Source organism: Vitis vinifera, chromosome 9, assembly GCF_030704535.1.
Source record: "Vitis vinifera cultivar Pinot Noir 40024 chromosome 9, ASM3070453v1".
NCBI lineage: Eukaryota > Viridiplantae > Streptophyta > Magnoliopsida > Vitales > Vitaceae > Vitis > Vitis vinifera.
In genome coordinates, this window is record NC_081813.1 from 22,199,931 (window position 1) to 22,225,579 (window position 25,649).

General features: G+C 36.3%; 1 protein-coding gene across 1 annotated transcript; it reads right to left on the bottom strand.

Annotated features, from left to right (window-relative positions):
- Positions 1-3,262: 3,262 nt before the first annotated feature.
- Positions 3,263-24,551, bottom strand: LOC100852827 (mannosyl-oligosaccharide 1,2-alpha-mannosidase MNS1). The gene is made up of 14 exons (XM_003632878.4): positions 23,967-24,551; positions 20,064-20,111; positions 19,402-19,587; positions 18,600-18,712; positions 18,078-18,143; positions 17,719-17,890; positions 8,319-8,408; positions 7,875-7,999; positions 7,634-7,699; positions 6,088-6,196; positions 5,895-5,993; positions 4,763-4,843; positions 4,513-4,683; positions 3,263-4,035 (listed from the first exon to the last, which is right to left on the bottom strand). The coding sequence occupies exons 1-14, from the start codon at positions 24,117-24,119 to the stop codon at positions 3,787-3,789; spliced, it is 1,728 nt and encodes a 575-aa protein (XP_003632926.1). The 5' UTR covers positions 24,120-24,551; the 3' UTR covers positions 3,263-3,786.
- Between the last annotated feature and the right edge of the window lie 1,098 nt (positions 24,552-25,649).

Below are 25,649 nucleotides of genomic sequence, written 5' to 3' on the forward strand. Positions count from 1 at the left end.
AATTGCATTTTAAATTTTGTAGGACTTTGATGAGTATTTGTAAATAATAGATATTTTATATATTTTAATTTTTATTGAAAATAAATTTATTTTGGTAAAAAGAATTTTACACTAGCAATTCATTTCCTCACATGGATGTGTTAGAAAAAAAATTTAAAAATTACGTAATCCATATGGTGCTTTTACAAAGTATATATGATTTGGTTGTGCTTCAATGAATCAATTGATTTGGATTAATTAATTTCTAACCAACTGAATTATACATTTATATATGATGTAATTTTGATAACTAACATTTAATAGCTTTTACAAATTAAGTGTATATATATATATATATATATATATATATATATATATATATATATATATATATATATATATATATATATATATATATATATATATATATATATATATATAACTTATTATAAACAAGTTCGAAGCATATGGTCATTCAAGCCTTCATTTTTCCTTTTCAATTTGCAATAAAGTTGATTTTCTTTCCTAAAGAATTAAATATTTTAGAAAATTTTGAAACAAAATAAAAGAAGTTATAAATTAAAACCACAATAAAAAATAATAAGAAAAATAAAATAATAAAAAAAACAAAAACAAAAAACACGTAAAGCACGTAAAACATGTAAACACGAGTTATGTAGTTTGCCCTAAAGCCTACATTCACAAACTTAACAAAGATAAAAGCGGACTTTTACTATTATTTAAAAAGATTATAATCCTATAACTCTTAAATCCTAAAGTCCAAATTAATTATACCTAGAAAAATGATTCTTTCTTATTTGCTGAAATGTCTTCTCATATTTTCTTGATTATATTGGAATATTTAATATAAGGAATTAATTATCTAATTATTAGAGATACCTAAGATATTTTCTTTATAATTTGCATGAAAAAAAACCCTATAATATTATCCTATAAATGTAAAAATCAACAATAATAAATCATATTAAAAGTCTCACTACATCCCTAACAGCAATTTTTGAAATTATTTTTAAATATATACAAAATCGAACTTCCAATAGCATCAAACAGACTCGTAAATATTTCTCTCTCCTTACCTTCCTACAATTTTTGGTCTACGCTTGTCACCATGTCAAGTCAAAATCATGTTTAATTTTTAGCCAAATAGAAAAAGACTTGAGCCACTATCTTCACTTAAACGTCAAGTTTTAATGGAGACAGATGAATTATGGGGCCATGGAACATATTTCTTCATCTTGATGAGTTGTAGGTCATGAACCAAGTTGCTTGAAAAGGACGGTAGAGGACTAAAATATTTCCTGAGCCTTATAATATTATATCTTGATGACTTCCAACAAGTCAATACCACTTTCCTCACAAGAAGTCTTCAATGGGTCGAAATTCAAAATAAATGATTCATCTAATGTGATGGAAATAGGAATAATTTGCATGCATTTCTTTTACTTTATTTATTTGGCATATCATAACTCAAACTGTTTTTTTTATTTTTTTTTATCAACTTACTTTTGCACTATTCATTTAATTTATCTTATACAAATATATACACTAAATAATAATAATTTCATAAATAAAAAGGTCACCACCCAAAATATAAAAAAAATTAATGTTTATTTCTAATTTATTTGTAATTTATATTATCAAAATTGCTAAGCTTTGGACAATTTGATTAAATTACGAAGTCAAAAAACTATTGAAAAAAGCTAATTACAAAAAATATTAAAAATAAATTCCAAGGGATGCAAAGACAAATAAAAAAAAGAAAAAAAAATGAGGACTTTTCCTAAATTGTCGAAATCCAAAACTCAAATCTCAATTTTTTGCATCAAACATTAACAAAAGTTAGTTTTTATTACTTATTAATGTAAAACTTGATTAATATATTGTAAAAATAAGAAGAAAAATAGTTGTTAAAGTAAATTTGTAAAAGTATATTGAAAATAAAACAAAGACTTTGCAAATATAAAGCTAATCATCTCTCGGAATCCATGGCAGGCAAAGACTTTAACTAAACAGTTCAACTCCCCATTTATGCTATGCAATTTTAGTTGCTTATGTTCTGAAGGGTCATATTTGGTTATTGAGTTTTTTTTTTGTTTGGTGGATAAGAAAACACAGGAAAACGAAAAAGGGAAACTGGAGTTTTAGATTGTGGGCCTAATGCTTTCTCCACTGCCCATGGATAAGTATTGAATAAGAAGGGGTTTAAATTTCCTAAAAGCCCTAATGAGGGAACAAAGTGTCAAGCTAGAAATGAAGAAACTTGTTCCCTCGTTCTTTCTATGACCTAAACCAAGCTTTTGAGTTTCAATTTCCAAAAGCCTCGAGGGAACAAGGTTTTCCCCATAGTTTCTATGATCCAAACTGAACTTTGTGGTTTCAATTTCCAAAAACCATAATAAGAAAACAATGTATCAAGTTGGAAATGAAAAAAAGTTTGTTCCCTCACTTTTTACTATACAAACTAAACCTTAGGCCATGTTCGGTTCACAAAATATATCAAAAAAAATATTAAAAAAAATAATTTTCTCATGATTGATTGTACCATAGAAAATACCCAAAAGAAATTAAATATAATTAATTAAAAAGTTATGCATTTTTTAATCATTTAATTTTTATGAGTTTGAAATAACATAAAAATCATTTATTAATTTTAAATTTGTTTTGTTATTTTCTTTCATGTTTTTTTTCCTTTTACACTTTTTTTTTTCTTCAAGGAACCAAACATAACTTTTAGGTTTCAAATTTTAGAAACTTTAACAGGAAATAAAGTTTTCCCTCAGTTTCTAATTTCTATGATCCAAACCAACTCTCAAGATTTTGATTCCTAAAACCACAATACCGAGCAAAATGTAAAGTTGAAAAGGGAAGAAACTTTATTACTTCGAACTCTCTATGACCAGAACCAAACATTTGGTTTTCAATTCCTAAAAACCCTTATGAGTGATACAAAGATTTGAATCCTCAAATATTTTGGGAACAAACATAACGTTAGTGTTTCAAATTTTAAAAACCAATATGAGGGAACCAAGGTTTCCCTTAGTTCCTAATTTCTATGATCCAAACCAACTCTCAAGACGATGATGAGTTGAAAAGGGAAGAAACTTCATTATTTCATACTGCCCATGACCGGAACCAAACCTTCGGTTTCCATTTACTAAAACCCTAATGAGAGCGAGCCTTAGGATTTCAATTTCCAAACATCCTAATGAGGGAACAAAGTGTAAAGTTGGAAAGGGCTCTCTCATCTAACAATTCTAAATGCTAAGGCAGGCAAAGAAAACTATCATTTAATTGCGAAGAAACAAGGAGTACAAGAGAGCATACACGGTTCAAGCCAAGCCTTCTTCAATTACAATATCTAGCCCGTCTGAGCATGCTCCTATATGAGCTTTAACGACTGAATCCTAATGCGTTAAAAGAGTAAAAAACCCTTTAATAACCGCCCAAAAACATGAGAATTGCACACGGTATCAGAAAATCAGATGAAATTGTAGAACTCATCCGAATAAACCCCTTCAAATGATAAAACTAAGCAAAATAGTCTATACCCTATGTTACATACCGATGGCTTTCATAATAAAGGGCACTGTAGCTTTACTAGAATACAACATTCCTCACAAGCCCAGATTGAGTGGAACTAGGGCCAACATTATTGAGCTGAATGTAGGAGGCCCTTGGCTAATTTTCAAAAGCTATGGTATTGAACTCCTTGGCTCTTCAGCTAATTAGAGCCTGAAAATTTGGAAAGTGGTTCCGCCAAAAAATTTCTAAAAGAGGAAAAGAATCCTAATCATCAACTCGCCGACCTTCCTTCCTGCCACGCAACCTATAGAATTGTTTCTGTTGTCCATCTGATCCTCCAAGGTTCTCTCCATTGTCATGACGAGTCATGATTCTTATTGGGTGGGCTTCGGTGTTGAAAACCCACTCATCTAATGAAATGACCGTCGAAGGTGAGAAAAGAAGATAGAGATATTTGAGTGTCTCAGCAAGGAAGAAGCTTTGCATCATATTGTCTTTGACACCGCTATTTACCTGTGAATACCCAGAACCAGCAGAGTAAGCAAAGAGCACAGATGTAGCAGTAAACAAAAGAAAGTAACAATGAAAGAAAATGATAACCCGCACAGCCAAGAGTGTTTAGGATTAGATAAAATACATAATCAGTGAGCACATTTATTTCAGTGTAAAACCACCACACCTGCTGGACTGGTCACTGTCATTCATGATTGAAACTTATCTAGTAAATAATAGATAACTTCTAAATCAGTTTTTCATATTAATAAAAATTATAAAAACGCACTCAATCTACAAATATTCTTATATAACCCTGCGAAGATTGAGTCTCATTTTGAGGTAATGACAGCCCAAATCATTGTGTTATTTGGTCAGGGTAACAAGTAATGAGAGATATTTTCTAAGATTTCAGGAATCAAAGTTCAAAAGTAAATGCTAAAAATGCGAATCAGTCAGTCTGAAGTAGGGATTAGTGAGTTTGAAGAGTGTACTTACATCCTTCAGTCCAACGTATCCTGACTCTATGCGGGAGTTCTTTTCAAATGCTTGAAATATGTTCCAACCCCACTCTTGGTATGTCTTGTTGCCAGTTAAACGCCAGAGGTAAAACAGTGATTCAACCGTCTCGGGCCTCAATATGTTCCATGATGTACCCACACTCATATCCTGTAAATGTTTTAGATGGAAGTAAGATTGGGCAGTAAAAGAAATAACTAGTATATAAAAAGAAAAGAGAAAAACTAACCTGCCCAGAGTGGAAGAAATAGTTCTCTCCAGCCAATTTTGTTGGTGTTGACTGGTAGAAATTATAGCATGTCCAGGCAAGCTGCAAAAAATATCCCAAGCAATTCACTCATAGGAACCACATGAAAAGCATCCAAATGTTGGAAAAGTAAGAGAAAACTCAGGGAGGGCAGAAGGAATCATTACAATTCCTTCCCTTAGAACTGCATGTGAAATTTTCATCTCATATGGCTCTTTCATTATATGCAAAATGATAATATTACATGGAATAAATAAAAAATTGAAATACTATCATTATAAACCGGGTAGGGCTTGTGATTTTACAAGAAGCCTCTAGCTTATGAAGTTTTTAATGTCATGGGAACATCAAAAAAATCAGTGGCTAGTGCTAATGGAGACCAAAAAAATGCTGCAATGGCAAATATGTTCAAGGAGCTAAACAACTACTAAAGCTTAAGCTCTAGATGGGTATTAAAGCTTAATGTCACAGGATGCTTCAAATGACCCTCCCCATGGGCTTATATAGGAGGAGGGAAGCTTCTGGAGACTCCTGGAGCCATCTACACTAAGCCATTGGTGAGAAGAGTGTAGAAGGTTCTAGAAATGCCTAGAGATGTCCACACATCTCTACACTATGGAGGAAGGCATGGGAGGAATCCAAGGCTTTCTAGAGACTTCTAGGAATCTCTTGTATATTCTTGTACATAGGGTTGTACATAGAATAGGATAGGATGTTCTAGAATATTCTTGATTTGTAAGGAACCCTCCAAGGTTCTAGAGAGCTCCCTTGGTGCCTATAAATAGGTGAGGGCCTCATTTGGCCAAGGCACCACCCAAATCACTTCCTAACCAAGCATGTGAGCTTCCAAGCACTTGTAAAGGCTTCCTTGAGTAATAAGAGCTTCCATTCTTTAAAAGTTGCCTACTACAACTTCTCAAGCTTCCGAGTCGTGAGCATCTTAGCCTAGCAAGCTAAGTGTCGGGGGTAAGGCTGACTTAGCAAGATCAAGTGTCTTGATTTGCTTAAGTGTCACACGAGCTTAGGAAACGACTAAGTCCGTGACATTAAGGTCAAAACATTTTCCTATCAAGCACAAAATATCTGAAATGGTATGAAGAGAATTTAAGAATACCTCTTCGGCAAGGGATAGGAATTTCTGAGATTCTTCAGGACCATAACCAAGTGATCCTAAAGCAATCATTCCTGGGGCAAAGCATGCTAATTCATCCATCTGCACATATATAGAAAAAACAAATAGCACCAAAATGCTAATGGTCAAATATTAGTGCAGTAGAACAAATGAGTATTTTGGAATCAAATATTACCTTGTCATGCAGAGAATCCCCATTTTTCTCACATATATATGTGAAAGATGATGGTGTTGTTCTTCGGACCAAGCTTAACAGACCTTTCATAGATGTCTCCCACATTTCTCTGCTTCCAACAAACCAATAAAAGAATTTTGATATCAATAGATTCTATGAAGGAAAGACTGTTGACATTTTTTAGACATTGGATATTTAAAAGAAAATCTGTGAGTTGAATTAAAATAAAAAGTATGCACCTTTTCCTAAAGAAATGAGCAAGTGAAAAGATTAAACAATGATAAGGAACAAAGGCTAATCAGACAACTTGTTAGTCAATCTAAGGTTCTAGTTAAATGCATCCGCCAAATTCCTCTTATTCTAGTTATTGAAAAGCTAAGGGCCTTTCACAACTGACAAGACCCAATATATGACCAAAAAAAGTTCCCTCTGAAAAAAAAAAAAAAAAAAAAAAGGCCCATGCAAGAGGCTTCCTTTGGACTCACTAAAAGTGTAAAGTTGTCTACTTCATATCAAGCCCAAACAAAGCCTCAAAGAAAGCATGGAAGAAGACACTCCCATGTTCCCACATAGCTCTTCAACTGCCCATCTGGCCCCCAAGGGAGCACACATCTAAATTAAGCCCAAGACTCCAAGTAGGAGTAGTTCATTGAAGTGTTGGCTGTGTTAAGGTTCCTCCAAAAATCAATATCCCAGGAGGGAAATTATTTAAGAGAATAAAGTTAAGCTTTACGACACTTCTAAAGGCTGATTTTCCACCAGAGTTTCACCCATGACCAAATTTTAGAGCCACTGCCAGCAACAAACCTCAAATTAGAAAAGAACAAAAGAAGATCTTGGGAATTGAATTGTCCCTGCAATGTCAAGTTTTAACAGCATGCCAAGTTAAATTCCACTTCAGGAATCTCCAAATCCCTCTTCCGATGGGAGCTCAGTTTCACAGAGTCCTCAAAAGCCTAAACCTTCTTTCCTAGGTGTAGACACCACCTCCCACCTATTGAGGGTTCTCAAACTAGCCTCCTTGTGCCAAACCAAAAAGAAACTCTCAGTTTTCTTAATAATAGAGGCAACCTTAACAGAAAACATCTTTTTTTTTTTTGTTTTTTTGCTGTGTTCATTTGCTTTAATAGCATGAAATAAATTGGGATGTAAACAAAGTAGGACAGAGGAACAGTAAATCCTATCCCATAAAGAAAGGACCATTTTCTTCTGTACATCTAGAGGACCTCCACAACAGGATCCTAGAATTCTATAGGATTCAAGGGCCATTCACTAGTACCACAACTAATTAATTGTACCAAAGTAGCTCATTTCCTATTAAAAACAATTCATTTTAATTAGTCAAACAGGAAAAAGGAAGGAACAAGGATCGTGTCATTCAATAACATGCCAGATATCGCAAATAAACAATATTGGCCCATAGTAGTTCAAGAGAAACTGTCTGAAAATCAAAATCACAATCATCATGTGGTATTGATAAACACATGCCCAATGTAGCACACAAATGATATTTCACCAGAATTCAATGGGAGGTGTAGGGATTCACCTATAATGCTTCACAGCAGCAGTTTTATTTCCTTGTATCCAAACTTTGAGTAAATATTCATAAAAGCTGCAATCAAGTTTTTCAAGTTAATCACCAATGTCGATCAAACTAACAAAATTATGCTCATAGTTCAGCTCCTCCATCAGGGAGATAGATAAAGTAGTAGAATTCCAATGACATAATGAGACCCAGATCTCAAGAAAGATATCACAAATCGTACAGAAATATTAAATGGTCATACCTGTCACCCATGGCTCCAAAGGTTATGGTCGAGTAAGATGATGTTCCTCTATGAGGATTAATATATATGGGAAGCAAACCATCAGCAGGAAATGTTTTATTAAGCTCAATGATAACATTCTCAACCTGAAACATCAGCAGAATTCAACCCATTAAATTCAATGCCAGCAAATTAAACCTCCCGCGAAAATGCTTGTTTCCTTGGAAGCAGAAGTTAATGACCATTGTCTTCTGACTCTAGTTTCTTTACCAAAAAATTTAAATGTTGTATAGAGAAAATGATAACTAACTGAAGTTGCTTAGTCTTAGGATTTAATCCTAGTCAATGCAACAAGATAGTAGTTGACATTACTTTAGAAAATTGTCAAAGGTCGTCTGAATTTTAAGACACATGAAAACAATTCCTTTTTTGGTGTGTGCACATATAAGCATAAGAGGAATATACCTTTTTCTGATACTTTGGATCACCAGTCCTTTGAGAAAGGGCAATAAACTCCAGCTGCTCTGTGCCGGAATCCGCTAGGATACTATCACCCTAGGAACAGGAAAATTATACATTTTAAAAAACAATGAAATCAATTACCATGGATATATGTTTGATTTTTTATTTTTTTTCATTTCATGTATTTATTAATTTATTTGTGGACATTAAATCATTAGTATGAAACAATTCAAACATGAAAGAGAAATTGCACCTAAAACAACAGAAAGAGATTTAGGCACTAGGATGCACTGGTTTTAGAGACTAAGATGGACTTCTGCACATAATTCATGTATTTATCAATTTATTTGTGGACATTAAATCATTAGTATGAAACAATTCAAACAAGAAAGGGAAATTGCACCTAAAACAACATAAAGAGATTTAGGCAGTAGAATGCAATGGTTTTAGAGACTAAAATGGACTTCTGCACATGATTAAGAACACCGGGTTTCAGATGCATCTTAACATTGTTGTCGGAGGATAGGAAGCCAGAAAGAGAAATGTAGTTAATTAAGGCCCTGTTTAGATTCACTTCCTCAAAGCAAAAGCCCCTTTTTTTTTCCTTTTGAAAGCTCCATAAGAGCTTATGTATGGTTTTTTTATAATTTCAGGGTAAGATTTTTTTGGCATAAAATAGAGACAACAGGGAAGCAAGGAACATATAGGTTCCAGTGGAAGCCCTTTCTTGGTTTATATGATAAGCTGTTACATGTTTATTCAAACTTTTAATAATACCAAGATTCCTCCTTTAAAATCCTGATTTTAGCTTCAACTTAAGCATCTAACAGAAGTCAAAAGCAAGAAGTGATCTGAAACAGACCTAAGCTATGTAGCAGTAGCTTGGACACTTTTAAAAAGGATCCATGACCATTTCAAACACCATGTCAAACACATCAGTAGAAATCTTAGAATATTACCATTTTTCCTTTTTTTCTCTTTATGCAGTATTTTAAAGCATAAATAGAAGAAGAATAAAGAAAGAAAAAGACGCACCTATTGAATCTTGGAAAGCACTAAGAGGATCTGTTTGCATGTAATCCATAAGTCTTGGCTTGATAGTTGTTGCTAGAAGTTTCCATGAAATATTGTTAACTTATGAGTGGAGGATGATGGTCAAGGCCATTGAAATCCATATTTGCTCAAGAGCTTTCATGATTGGTAATTGGAGTTGGTGGGATAGCCTTTGCAGCCAATCCACTACAGAGTTGTTTGTAGTGGCTGGAAGGTATATTTGTTTGGCTGATTCATACAATGTCGCAGTATGGAAAAACATGCTTATAAACTTTTTTTTTTTTTGATAGGTAAAAGCACAACATTATAACCAATTGGCTTGAGGAATAGTTAGAATTCAGTTAACAGGTGTTGTACACATAAAACGAAGAGGAGTCAGTGAGCCACTTATTCTACAATGTGAAATGGGTAGCATTCTGTGATATCCTTAATTCTTCTAGTTTAAGTTGTCCTTGATATTTCCTTGATCCATGAATGAATTGCTTTTGGGATGGATTGGAAGCTTTCTGGGTCAAAGGCGTTTGAAGGTGTACAGGATGACCCTTTATGTTTGATTTGGTGTATCTGGGGAGAGCAGATTAGCTGAGTTTTTAAAGATACAGTGTATAGTGATCACTTTCAGAATTTATTTCCTCAAATCTTGTTTGAATGATCAAGAGATCCTGTGGATGAAGCCAATATTTCTTTTCTAGAGCCCACTGATTGCTTGGGAGTGGGTTAATTTGTGCTGTGGCTGTTTTTCTAGTCTATCTATTGCTGTTTTGGCAATCTTTGTATACTTTCTGGATATGTGTATGGGTTGTGCCTCCTTTTTAGTAGTACAATTACTCATTTGCCTACTTAAAGAAAGTGTGTACATATGAGGATTGCTAGGCCCACAAAGGATCATGTTAACAAGTGCCTTACACCCCAAGGCACCCAATAAATAAAATATAATAGGGAAGAAATTAGGACACCCCAAAATATCAAGCCATCAAAGAAATCTGGAAAGGATAGTCTCTCATTCCCTATAAATCATCTGGATCACACAAATATAGGTTTCATACAAACATATTTTTACTTGCAATTCCAACAGCTCCAAAGCATTGGAGATCCTTCTAATTTCATTCCTTCCTTGAACAGAAAAATAGGCAGAGGGAAATAATTTGCATAATTTCCTCCTCCCTTTGCAAACAGACAATCCCTGCCAACTGGCTAAGGTGTCCTAAGCTAACTTAGGAAATACCCATGAAATACTGAGGGATCAAACAAAAGAGACCACAAACTTCAAGTTGCTCAAGGTATCCGAATGCATAAACAAATTATTATACCAATTCCCCATCCTATTTGCAAACAGTACCAACTAGCGATAATCCCACTCCACCGGTAAAAATGAACACAGGGAATGGGTGAGAATCCTTTTTTTTTGATAAGTAAGCACAGAATGTATTGAAAAAAGGCCAAAAAGCCACATGTATACAGGGAGTATACAATCTAGCTCAAGCCTCACAACCAAAAAAAAAAAAAAACAAAAAAACCCCACCAGCCCTTATGTGGAGGCTATCCACTCCAAGGAGCCTATAAGAGACATCGACCTCTCTCCACTATACATTCTCACCCAACCCCATAAAATATAGACAAATGAATTTTTTAATTTCTGAATATCTATCTCCCCCCCCCCCTAAAAGCAAGCCTATTTCTTTCCTTCCAAATGGTCCAAAAGATGTACAACGGTATAGACTTCCATATCTTTTTCCTTTTTTTCCCTACAAAAGGGCCCCTCCAGCTTCATAAGACCTCCTTTACAGTTTCTGGAAAGACCCACTTAACACCAACCAAAGCACATATCATATCCCAAAGGACTTTTGCCACTATACAATGTACGAGAATGTGATTTACAGTTTCCTCTTCACAGCCGCACAAAAAACACCGATTAGGGAGATGCCACCCTCTTCTCTAGAGCCTATCTAGCGTAAGCACCTTGCCCCAAGTAGCTTCCCATGCAAAAAACAGAATTTTTGTTTGAACTTTATCCACCCAAATGTTGTTCTTCGGAAAATTGTTAGCCACAGAATATACCACCAAGTTGTAGGCTTCTTTTACTTTAAACTTTCCGTTTCTTCCCCCTTTCCAAAAAACAGCATCCTCTTCTAAAGTAGGAATGAACCCCCTCAAAGTATGAAGCAAATTACCTACCATATCCAACTCCCAATCATTAAAGCCCCTCACAAATCTTAAATCCCAATCACCTTGGCCCACATTCTGATCCCACATTTCTTCTACTGTACCATTCCTATGAGCAGCCATCCCATAAAGGTGAGGAAACCTTTGGGACAGCACTGTACACCCGCACCAAAGATCATTCCAAAAACGGATTCTGGTACCATTCCCCATAGTAAAAGCCATATTCTCCCAACACCAATCTTTTTCCTTCATAATTTCCTTCCAAACCCCTACTCCAAACGTCCCATTAGCCTTTTTGGTCATCCAACCAAGACCCTCTTGCCCATATTTCGCCAAAAGCACTTGTTTCCACAGATTTTCCTTTTCACAAGCAAACCTCCAAATCCATTTCCCCAACAAAGCTTTGTTTAACGGGATTAGCTTCCTTAAGCCAAGCCCCCCCTTTTCCTTCTCCGTACACACAACCTCCCAATTAACAAGGTGCACTTTCCTTTCTAAACTTCCTCCTCCCCAAAGAAAATCCCTTTGCAATTTTTCTAATCTTCGCGCAACCAACTTGGGCATACGGAAGAGAGACATTTGATACAATGTCATACTAGCCATCGTGCTCTTAATGAGAATAAGTCTCCCACCTTTAGAAATATATTGACGTTTCCAATGCGCAAGTCTTCTTCTCATCTTCTCTTCCACCCCATCCCACACGGCTGTACTCTTGTTAGGAGCCCCCAATGGCAGCCCCAAATACACAGAAGGCATAGAACCCACCTTGCATCCCAATTCCGCAGCCATCTCCTCCATCTCTTCCACCTCACCAACTGGGATTATTTCACTCTTCTCCAAATTGATCCTTAACCCTGACGCGGCTTCAAACCAAAACAAAATCCAACTTAGATAAGTTAGATACTCCTTCCTGGCTTCACAAAAAACTATAGTATCATCCGCAAACAGCAGATGGGATACATGCACTGGCTACCTTCCTCCTCCTCGGATCCTACACCCTGACAAAAAACCCCCTTCAACAGCCCTCCTGATAAGATTGCTCAACACCTCCATTCCCATCACAAAGAGGTAAGGAGATAGGGGATCTCCTTGCCTCAACCCCTTAGAACTTGGAAAGAAACCGGCCAACACTCCGTTCACCAACACCGAAAATTTGGCTGTGGAGATACAACTCCACATCCAACCCAGCCACTTTGATCCGAACCCCATCTTTCTCATGACTTTCATCAAAAACTGCCAATTTAAGCTGTCGTAGGCTTTCTCTATGTCTAGCTTACATATGAGACCTCTCTCTTCCCTTTTTTGCCAAGCATCAATTACTTCATTTGCAATTAAGGAGGCATCTAGGATCTGCCTACCCATTACAAAAGCGTTCTGATCAGTGGATACTACTCTCCCTATCACTTTTTTGAGTCTGTTGGTTAAACCCTTGGCCAATAGTTTGTACAGCCCCCCCAAGAGACTGATTGGCCTGAATTCCCCAAGATCCTCTACCCCCCCCTTCTTGGGAATCAGGACCAGAAACGTACTGTTAATGCTCTTGATGAAGGCACTGTGCTCATAAAACTCTTTAAACAACTCCAAAACCTCCTCTTTAACTAGAGCCCAGCATCTTTGCCAAAAGGTCATGGTAAACCCATCCGGTCCTGGGGCTTTGTCCCCATTCATCTCTATCAAGGCCCTATGAATTTCCTCCTCAGAGAAAGGGTGCTCCAAGTTCTCTGCCTCTTGCTGATTTAGTTGCTCTAACTGCAGCCTTTCTATATCCGCCTTCCAATCTGAATTTTCAGTAAGTAAGTGTTGAAAAGCATTAACAACCCCTTCTCTCACATCCTTCTCCTCAGTCAGCCACACCCCATTTATCTTAATTCTATCCATATGATTGAATCTACGATGGGCAGCCACCATGTGATGGAAGTAGCCTGTATTTTTGTCCTCTTCCCTTAACCATAATTCTCTGGAATGCTGCCTCCAATGAGTTTCCTCCAAAGAAACCCACTTAGCATAACTATCCTTTGCTTCCTTTTTTGATATTGTTTCCTCCTCTGATAGTCTTCTCCCACTTTCCACCATGTCCCAGTGGTCCACTAGTTGAAGGGCAGCAGCTTTGTTGTCTTCCAATCTCCCAAATACTTCCCTATTCCACACTTGAAGCTTCTGTTTCACTGCTTTCATTTTTGTGGCCAACCTAAAGCTAGCACTGCCTCTCACCTCTATTCCCTGCCACCAGCTCTGGATTAGCTCTTGAAACCCTTCAACTTTAAGCCACATGTTTTCGAATCTGAACGGGGAAGGAACTCTTCTCACAGTACCACCCTCCAGTACCACTGGAAAGTGGTCCGAAACAGGCCTAGACAGCCTTTTTTGAAATACGCTACTGAATTGATCTACCCAACTAGAAGTAACCAAAAATCTATCCAACCTGGCCCAACATCGATTATTTGGCCTCCCACTCCACGTATAATCACCTCCTTGCAACGGGAGATCAATCAAGCCTAACTCATCTATAACCTGAGCAAATTTCCTCATTGCTGCAGAAATTTTCCCTTGCCTATTCCTCTCATTTTGAGAAAGAATAACGTTAAAATCCCCCCCTACACACCAGGGTTCTTCCCATAATCCTCTGATTGCCCCAATCTCATCCCACATACAGTCCCTCTCATTTTTGGTGAACGGGCCATACACCCCCGTGAACACCCAGACAGCGCCATCTTCCACCTTCCTAAACCGACATGAAATAGAGAATTGCCCCTCCTCCTACTCCAACAGCTCCAGCAACCTTTTATCCCAACAGATCAGAATGCCTCCTGCCGATCCAGAAGCATCCAAAGTCCTCCAGTCTAAGAACCTTCCCACTCCTATGCTTCTAACCACCCCCTCAGACATTGATTTAATTTTCGTTTCCTGAATGCAGAGTAAGTCTACTTTCTGGCTTCTCACAACGGCTTTAATTAACTTCCTTCTCGAGCTATCATTTGCTCCCCTCACATTCCAACACAATATCTTAAGCTTCATTAACTTCTACAAGTTGGCACCCTCTATCCTGTGAAGAACTTCTTTGCTTGCTTCCTCCCTCATAGTTTATTGAGCATTCAAGCCTTTTCAGTTCCCTTTCAAATTTTGTCTTCTCTAACGCACCTCTACTGTATATCTTTTCTCTTCTTTTTCTGATTTTTGCCAGGAAATTCAAAATTTCCTTCTCTAACCCTTCTGTCGAGAAGCCTAAAAACTGGCTAAATTTGGCCAGATTGCAATCCTCCCATCCATTCTCCCTTTCCTCTCTAGCTTCTTGAGTCACTGCCAGCATTGACCCTCTCTCCCGCTCCTTGTTGTTATTATTAACAGTGATGGCTTCGACCAGATCCCATCTCCTACCACCATTCTCGGCAGATCTGATCATGCTCAGCGGGGTTTCGTTTTGGATCACCTCACATGCCACCCCAGAATGATCGTAATACTCCCCCTCCGGAGTCCGATCAAAAGGAAGAGAAGAAAAAGACGGGTACCCTGATGCCCTACCCTCCCTTTGAATCAGAATAGACCCATACCTCGATTCCTCTTCGATTAAAGCCCAATCCGTCACTGAGTGATACGATGCCCTTTGCTGCTTCCATACGTCTTCCTTCTCCCTTATTTTGAGGAACTCAGCTTCTCTATTTCTTCCATCGCTAAAATCAGTCCGCGCCCAGAGGGAACCCCTCTCTAACTTTCCTTTTCTGCTCTCAGGCTGGGACGGGCCTAAATATTCCCCCGCCAGTCCATTACTCCCAGACCAATCTGGGCTCTCACCGACATCAATCCACCCATCTGGCTTAGAATAGGACGGCCCAATCCCAAGCCCAGCCTCCTCAATCACCACCCCTTTTAGTTTTAACCCTTTTAATGGGCTCGAAGCTATTTTGTCCCCCCTTTGAGCCTTAGGAGGTGGCATCCTACCCGCAGACGGGCCTGAGTGGAGAAGCCCATCCACCGGATCCAGATCCACAGGAACCCGAGCCCCAGACCCTGCTCTGGCCCACTTACCAGTCCCATCCCCAACCGCCCCTCTGACTTGCCCATCATTCTCGTCAGCATACGGCAACAGCGCCTCGGGCCTTGCACTTTCCTCCTCTCCAACGCGCGGGATAGCGCGTGCCGCATCGTCACCCCTGACCTCCTCTCTGTAGTTACCTTTCGAACGGCTTCCAGATGTCGCCTTCCTCATCTCCGGCCTCACCTCCCACCAGAGATAAAAGGGAATAGCAAACCTCCTCTACCACTAGGTCTAGCCTGCTCGGCAAACCTCCATTCTTCTTCTTGACTAGGATGCGAGCCCATTCCAGATCCACCATCTTCTCCGTCATGGGGTCCATGGCTACAAAACCTCCACATTCGTCCCCCACTTTCCGCAAGATGGACGGAACCCATAATGAAACTGGCAGCCCTAGAATCTTTACCCATACTTCCTTCCTACTCCCACCTTCATCTTCACAACCACACCTAGGGCTCCATCGTTCCAGCCCCAACTGAACGCCTCCCACCCGCCTGCTTCCAGAGGAAAGAACACAATCAGCTTCACCCACATACTAAAACTCCAAAAGGATCCTACCCTTTTCCATCCTTGCCAACCCTAGTTTCCCCTGCAACCCCCAGGACCTCGCCATTAACCACCCTAATCTCTCCATATCCATACCATTTTCTGAGCTAGAGCTCCAGCTGCCTACCAGGCAATGCTCCAGTTTGCGTAGGTTGCCCCTGATTTCCTCTTCTTTCACTTCCACTCTTACCACTTCACCCCCCCTGCCATCCGACCCCTTCACCATTTCTGCAAACGACTTGTTCATACTTGTTTTCACCATGGCCCTTTCCTCCTGCTTTTTCTCCTTTTTGCCATTGCTTCCTACCACCTTCTGTAACATCTCCGCCATGAAGTTCCACCCCCCTCTCTCGCCTCTCCCTTTCGGAATAAAAATATTAAACCTTCTCTTTTCCTTGTCGACCACCCCTAATCTAATAAAAAGACCTGCTTTGTTCTCGTCCCGCACCAGAGAATAGGTTCTCCCATTTTCCCTCCAATCCCTTTCCCATTTTCCCTTATCCTCTGCCTTAATGCACTGATTCAGGCTATCCAAGAGAACTTCTACACTCAACAGCCCCAAACGGACCCAAGATGAAACCCCTCCCTTGCTCTCCTCAATAACGATTTGGGTTTTGCCCTGTTTCTCCTCCACTCCGATCTCGAAAGTCTTTGACTCCACCCCAAATCTCCCCTCTTTCCTTTTTCTCCAACTTCGCTTTTCTTCTCGAAAACCTCCCTCATCATCCTCGCTCTCTCGCTCCATTTTCACTAAATTTGTGATAACTTAGGAGGCATTTAGAATGGGTGAGAATCCTTAAATCTTTCTATGCAGAAAACAGGCAAAGTTTCTGACACATGGCTTCACAGTGATCTCACATAGAAGCAAGTAGCAACCATCTTCAGATAACTTCCACTTGTTTATCCTCCCCGCTTATCTTGAATATGAGACAAGAACGATTCTACCATTTCCGACTCACAACTATGAAAACTTCTATAAACCTTCATTTTTTATAATCCTGATCACCTTCCACATTTCGATGATTTGCCACCATGTTGTCTCAATTAATTGAAATGTATGACAGATCTAGAAAACAAAGAAAAGTTTTTCCCACACCAAAATCTGACATAGGAGATAAAACATCTCACCCTTTTCTAAGAGCATTTCGTCACCCCACAACAGCAGCTACTCATTTCCTCACCAAATTTACATTTATGTGTGGCACACTCTCTAGTGTTCACATTCATGCAATCATGCTACATATTTAAGTCAAATAAGGATTTCAGCAGAAGCCAAATCACATCATGATGTATGCCAAAATCCAACCAGTATAAGATCAATTTTAAGTCAGCATCAAACCAAGTCAAGTAAAAACTCCAGGTCATTGTTGAGTGAGCAAGTAGCAGCAATTACATAGTGAAAATGGTAAATGCATTCTATTTTCCCTCAAGCCACACAACTAAGAAACATAATTTCCACACCTAAGCCCAAGGCACATTTTATAACATCACACAACTCAAAATAGAATAATAAATCAACAGAAGGCAATAATAAACAAATAAATAAATAGATAAATAAAACAACTTTCCAATAAATAGTGACAAAAGAACAATCAGAAACCAGACACTTACTCCAGTCCATCCAGGGTTATGTGCATTTCCATGTGCCAAGTTAATAATGTTATAGGGTATCCCAGAAGGCGTATTCCAGGCAGGCAGCAACCTATCTGCAATATCTCTAGCTTTTTCAAGGAAAAGTTTGTCCTCTGAGAGATCATATGCACTAAGTAGTCCACCCACAACTCTGGATTTCAAAAAGAATAAAATAAAATAAAATTAAAAAAAAATCCAAAAATGATAAGTCAAAAATGCAAGATTTCAATCCCAAGTTCATCTTTAGAGATTGCAAGGTCATCATAACCCATAACTGGTCTTCCGAACAAGAGAAAGGACAAATTAAACAATCTACATATTAAACCTTATAATGCAACCTTATGGTCGTCTCAAAAACACTAGCCTCATAATTCTTGTTGAAATCCAATGAGTTTGCAACCCACCTGCCATGAATAGCACATTAGTATTAAGCAGGAAATTGAATTACCAAAACTACAAAACATGAAATACCATAGGCATGTATTTAATGTGCTAAGGAAAAAAGTTGTAATTTAAGATCTTCAGAGAGAGAGAGATAGAGGAGTAAACAATTGAAATAGGTAAACAAGGACTAGAAATCATTCTTTTGGAGGAAAGCAAATAGAATTAATTAGAGAGAAGGGTAGTAATTAATAAAAATCAAGAAAAAAAAATCTAAAATAAAGACAACAGGATTCCAACAAATGAAAAGAGAGAGAAGAGAGAGGAGCCCTTCCAAACAGTGACCTTAGTAAACTATGGAAGCCCCTTAATGCTATTTCTGGTACTATGAGAGAAAAAGTAAAACAATGCAACTGCTGCATAAAAAGAGATAAAATCCAAGTAATTGAGACAGACGACAATAGAAAGCTAAAACTCACTCTCTAGCTCTTTGGAACTGCTCATCTAGTCCCATTATATATAATGTATCAAGAGAATCTATTAATGTTGCTCCAAGACCTCCAAAACTATTGACACCATTCTTGGATTGTGGCTGTTAAGGAAAAAACAATTGCATGTTAGTTGTAGAACTTGGATAAAATGAAACAACATCATAAACACTATGGAAATACAAATGCCACAAATCTAGGAATGTCCATAAAATCCTAGACATCTAGTAGCAAAACTGAAATTTAATTACTCTTAATGTAATTTGATTATTTGAGAGTTCAATGGAAAGAAATGAATTTGGGATCATGTAACAGGTGAACCTTACATGTATAGTTTCCTTCCCATCATTGTCCTTCAGTGATTTAAGATTGAAGTCTTTTACAAGCTTTTGGTGACGCATTTGTCAGAGTTGTCTATAAAAATATAGTATTACTTCTATTCTAATATGCCAACCATCTTTGATTAATAGAGAGATTGAACATATTTGTACTAAAACTACAAAATATAGGAAACAATGTAGCAAAGAGTTTTCTCATATTCAAAATTATGATTATACCATCTTTTGCATTGCTTAGTGGGGCATTGGACATAAGTACAACAGCTACGTAGATATAAAATATGTGTGACGAAATAATTTAGAAAGATTCACCATTTGATCCTATTCAAACAACCAAAACAGAAAGAGAAGTAGTAGTAGTAGTAGTAGTAGTAGAAGAAGAAGAAGAAGAAGAAGAAGACAATACAAAACGAAACAAATCAAAAAACTAAAAATAAAAAACACATCAATGAAACCTGAAGTTCATCTTGTCCCCACGCATACTTCTCATATGAACTCCATGCATGAAGCATAGCATCTTTTACTTTCTCTCTTCGCTGAATGTCTATGGGGTCATCTGGAACAGTACTTTTCTTGGAGGATTTACCATTTCTGCCACTGACACCACCGGCATTTCCTCCAATACTCTTCAATTCATCCAGCTGCCAATATAACCACACATTCAGTCTACACATACACACGTAATGTAATACCAATGGTCTCAAAAACAGAGAAAAGTGATGACAAGTCAGCTGACAGAGAACCTAAATCAATGAGAACCAGCTACATGGAGGCAAAAAAACTCTTTAACTGTTTTCTAGGAAATTGGAGAAAATATCAGTTGGGGAACTTGGATATTTAGTTATGTTATTTTTTTCCACAGGAACCTACTTAATATGCATCATTACTCCTGTTTAAGTAATAAAATTTGTCTGAATATTTTGAGTTGGCGAAAATTTTTATTGAATTCACAGTGGGAAACATATAGCCTAGAAATTTTCTAATTTGTAAATGATGGTATAGTACTCCAAAAATGAAAAAAACCAAAAAAGAAAACAACCATGGCATGAACTGCTAAGCATATTCTAATGGTTGAAGCTGGATGACAACCAAAGAACAAGCATTTTAAATTTCTTACCAAATCTTGCAAATGGGTCAATTCTGCTTTTAGGCTGGCAACCTCAATCTGCAAAATCCACACAAAATTCTTTAAATAAACGCAACTGGAGAAGCAATTGTCCCTCAAATTGAAATAGCAAGCTTCAGTTTTCAGCATAAATTTTTACCTGGGTGAAGATACTCATTACTTAAAATTCATATGGAAACAGTTAATTACAGAAGACTAATTTGCTATTTTAGGGGGTAAGAGGCCTGGTGTACTGGGGTTGCGCCCCTTCTGTTTGCTAGGATCCCCAATACAACCTTTTATTTGCCCATTAAAAAAAATAGAAAAAAAAATCCAAACTTACCAAAAATCACCAATTATGATACGAGAACTTCATTACAAACCGATGAAAATAAGCACAAAGTATTTTTGCGGTAAACTGAGGCATTGTCAATGGTACTATTGTGTGACTTTCAAATATAAAAATGTAAGTTGGGAAAGGATTTACACCCTTTCCATCTCTCTTCTATTGTCTTTTATTCTTTTTTCTCCTCTCTTCTCTGCATCCAAATCCTCATAGCATCTCCGACTCAGTATCAGGTTGATCCAGGTGTAATCATATCAGAAACTTCAAAATAGAATTTAGCAATAGCAAATGACTGGAATGAAAATAAAGTTCATTTGTTACATCATAAAAATTAAATTACTTATTAAGACATCTATTTTTACAATAGTTTATAGAACAATAAATTAGAAACTTCTAAAAATATGTTACAAACAATAAATCAGTAAGTCCCTAACAAACAAAGGCACAACCTAGGTATAGTGAAATACAAGGATAACTCAAAGATCAAAATAAATGGAAACACCGCCAGCTCACTAGCCTTGGGTTAAGGCTGATAGGTCCAGGAATTCCAAGCACAAGAGCACCTCCTATCCAAAATCTTCCTGAGCATATAAATAAATAGCTAACAAACAAAATTTCAGCTCTAACTCCAATTGCCCAAGACCATACAAATAGGTGATACGATTGAGGTTTTTAAGATTTGTTTTCCTTCTCATGCCAGTATATAAGGGTTGCCTCCATTTAGGGAATTTCTAGCAATCCAATTTATAAATATAATCTTGCACAAGTATATTAGGAATGTCTTCATTTTGAGAATTTCTTGCAATCCAATTTACACATATACCAAGGAGTTTGGATTTAGAAAGAAATTAGGCTAGACAGCCATCAGCCACCACCTCCCTCTTTAAAATTCACATATTCTAAAGATGAAAATTTCCAAGTTGAGAAAAATTGTCTCATGATTATCTTTTATTGGTTAGAACATGGTTTTCTTCTTTTTTCTAGTGAAGACATCCTTGCACCTCTTGGAATATTCCAAGGGCCCAACCAACAAATTTCTTGCTACATCTTTCCCATACACCTAATCTCTTCTTCCCTAAATTTCTGTACTTCTTGCAATTAACATTTCTTACTTCAATTTTCTGTTCCCATGGCCTTTCGGTAGCATTATTTTCTTAAAATTTGCATTCATTCCACCCATGTCTCTGTTTCACTAAGTAAGGTGAGCCCAACCTTCCTATAGTTTATCTCTTCAATCTTCTTGGTTTCATCTCTTCCCAACTGTTCTCCATTTCAAACTGTTTTTGCTTTTCCCACGACAGGAGCTTATATTGGACCTTGAACATAGCGATACTTCTACCTGAAACCAAAATAGATAGGTGGGTAAAGAATACATGAGAGTATGACCTCATTCTAAGGAATTCAACAAAACAAACACATAACTTTGTAAGAAGAGGTGCCTTCTCACAGAGGGGATTGCAGTGACCAATTACCAAAAAAGGAAAGCTCTATTTTCCAGGCTCTCCTATAGTTGATCCTTTGGAACCACAAGAATTCTTACTAAGAATGAGGATTGACTACCTGAGATCCTTTCTTTCTTCAAACAGGACAAATATATATAGAATCAAATTGAACCCAATAAATGCCAATTCATTGAAGAATAAGCTTCAACAGATTGAAGACCTTCAATTTCCCATGCATCCACCTTTTTCAAGAACTATCCCACTACAATCTTCCTTCTACTAGTGCTCTTTGCCCATCTAATATTGATTCTCTTCCTATTCCCCAGAGTCAAACTGATGTCTTAACTAATCTCCCAAGTTTGGTGAAAAGCTCTGGTAAATATAAACAGGAACTGTAAAAAAGGGTGCTAATTACTTCTTAATAGCATGATGAATTTTGGATTGGTAGCTTGATATATGTAAGGGCCCATATATTAACAACTTAATTTTTTACAACAGTCGGTAGTCAAACATGGTATTACAACCAGAGATCTTAGGTTCAAGTCTCTCCTGCCACTTGTAATTGGAAAAAAAAACATGGTGTTTTGTCTCTTCACATGCAGAGAATATCATCGTATCAGAGTACAATTACTTTGGGTACTTCTAGCAAGTAAATTTACAACTGTGACAAACTAAAAATCTTCTTCTAATGCAAAGTTGAATAGAAAAATCACTCATGATTTATGCATAGGAAAAACAAACAGGTACTACTTCATGAACTTTCCCCATATCTTTATCGCCATAAAACCAACCACAATCTCATAAAGCAGTAACAGATAAGGTTCCATACAGACTATCTAAATTAAACTTAATCATCTCAATGAACTAAGACAGCAGCATGTTCAGAATCTGCAGCATGTTCAGAATCTTCACCATACGGCACTTCTAAATTTCAAGTCTTTTAATTCCTAAATTTTTTCTGCAAAATTGTACCTGGTTTTCATTAGTAATAGAAAAATCCAACCACAATACACACGCTTATATTAACTACTAAACAGAATTATATTGTCCAAAACCAAAAATCAAATCTAAAATGTGATGGTCAAGCTCAAAATCCCAAACAACAAATCTTACTAGAATAAAATTAGAATTAGTAAATCTAACCCTTTTTTTTGGCACAACAACAGCAAAACAATCCCTGAAATCCTGAATCTCATCCTTTTCAGTGTCTCAGTTCCTCAAAAAGATAAATAATAATAATAATAATAATTAGGAAAAAAAAAATCTGGTCAAATACATTGCAGGTCATGAATTTTGCTATATTGTCTCAGCAACCAAAAAAAATTGCACAAATGACTTATAAAAATATAAAATTTAAAAAAATAAAAAAATAAAAAAAAAATCCTCTATCACACTCTTTGCATTCATACAAATGCCAAAGAAAAGATCAAAAACAAAAAAAGTAGGATTAATTACACTACCCTTTGCAAGAAAGAGAAAGCACACACAAAATTCCAAATCTTAAGCTGTCATTGTTTTAATTCCCAAAAAAAATGCGATCACTTATGCTGAGGTTTCCCAAATTTTCCTACATTTTCTCAGGAATAAAACGTCGCACCCAAACAGCTTAACAACAACAACAACAACAAAAGCAGCCAGAAATCCTCAATCTTACGCTTTGAATTGTTTCATTTCCCCCCACCAAAAAAATAATAATAATAAAGAGGGAAAAAAATCCAATTCTTTATTTTAAGGTTTCCCAAATTTCCGTACATTTTGTTAGCCACTCAGTATTGCACAAATGATTTTCCCAGAAAAAAAAAATTAAACAAGATTAAATCCTTAATGTTACGCTTTGCATTTTAATTCATTTCCCAAAAAATTAAAAAATTAAAAATCTGTTTACGTGTATTGGCATTTCCAAAATTTTCCTCCATCTTCCCAGCAACGGATCATGGCTCAAACAATTCCAAGGGAGAAAAATATAATAGCTGAATCAAATCTCTAGTCCCACCCAAATAAATAAATGAACCATCCGATTAGTTATACCATAATCTATCAAAAAAATTAATCCATTTCCTCGTCAACCAAACAACCCATAAAAATTGGAAAGAAAAAAAAAAAAAAAAAAAAAAAAAAACGATTTACCTCCTGTTCTCTGACCAGAGTCTGACGATCCCAGACCAAGAAACTGACGCAGACGAAGGCGATGAACAGAAGGGCCAGACGCTTCGGCCGCTTCAGATAGTACGATGGATTGCAATACCTCCATCTGCTCGCCGACGATCTGGCTCTCGCCATCGGATCTCACCACGACCAGACCTTAAACGACACCGCCCCACAGATTTGAAAACGACACAGTTTCAATATAAAACGACGCCGTTTAGAGTGGACCGATCTATGTTTCTCTCCCCCGTTTAAATGACTTGAAACGGGAGATGGAGAGAAGAAGAAGCAGAACAAGAAGAAGAAGACGAAGCAGAAGAGAGCAAAAAGAAGGCGGTGGTTGTGGGGACGGTATTACCAAACTCAATTAAAATTGAAGTGTTTTTTTTTTTTTTTTTTTCTCTACTTGACTTTGAATTTTCTGAATTTCTTGGGTCAAGGGTTGGGTTTAAATTTGGATATGAAATGGAAGATATTTTTGAAATGATAATATAAATTGAGATTTGAATTATTAGACTCAAGATCTTAAGTTAAAATTTAAAAGATTATGTTCTTCAACATTATGTATACATGACAATCATAAAGATTTTGTACCATATATAATGTAGTGTAAGTAATTTTAGATTTTTTTTTATTTTGTGCTTAATTTATAATTTGTGTTCATGGAGAAAAAAAGAATGATGGCTTAAATTAAGAAATTCAAAAAAAATTTACCACCTCAAATTTTGAAAATTTAAAAAGTGTAAGGATGTAAGATGTATTTTTATATTTTATATAGAAATTATAATTATTTTCTATTTTTAAAAAATAAAAAGTAAAAACCGAAATGAGGTGAACACAATTAACAATAGCAAATATAGGAAGAAATCTGCTTTAATTTCTTTATAAGCATATATTAAATGAGAGAACAAGTTCTCATGTTATTAAAATTTATTTGTAATTAAGTAGTTATGAAGTCATGGTTTTCTAAATTTTTTATGGCAATATTTGGTTTGGGAAAATATTGAGGAAAGAAAAAAATGTTTAGAAAAATAAATTTTTCATAATTGGTTTTACCATAAGAAATATAAAAGAAAATCAAACATAATTAAAATTAATTAGAAATTTATATATTTTTAAATTATTTAATTTTTATATAAAAGAGTTAAAATAAGTTAAATGAATTTGAACATGTTAGAATATAAGTGTAACGCTCACTCTTCTCTGCAACCTAGCACTCTCATGTGTTCCACAAGCCTCACCAACAAATTTTATAGCAAGAGAATATTCTTTGTTTTATGTTATTTCTTGTCTCCCTTATCTTTTTCTTAAAATTTTCAAGTATATAAGCATCTATTTTACTAGGGAACAAGTGAAATTCTAAGTGGGTGTTTGGTAAACCAACTTAATAACTTAATTTAAGTCATTAAGTAAATTAAGTATGTTTGATAGAATAACTTAAAGTGAAAAACAAGTTTATGTAATAAATACAAATAATTAACTTATTCTTAAATTCACATCTTTATTTTATATTTTTATCATCATTTGCATTAATTATTTATACGATTTCTTTTGTCACTTTACAACCATCATTGTTACTCAACATTTTTTACCCTAATTACAATTTATAAGGATAAATATGTCAATTTAATGATTTAAAATAAATTTTATTAAACAACTTTAATA

Coding starts and splice junctions, on each gene's coding strand:
- LOC100852827 (XM_003632878.4), bottom strand. CDS start 24,119: ATGGCGAGAGCCAGATCGTCGGCGAGCAGATGGAGGTATTGCAATCCA. Junction 18,713..19,401: donor GGGGACAAGATGAACTTCAG/GTTTCATTGATG, acceptor TTTCCTTAACAG/CCACAATCCAAGAATGGTGT. Junction 17,891..18,077: donor GTTTTTGAGACGACCATAAG/GTTGCATTATAA, acceptor TTTGAAATCCAG/AGTTGTGGGTGGACTACTTA.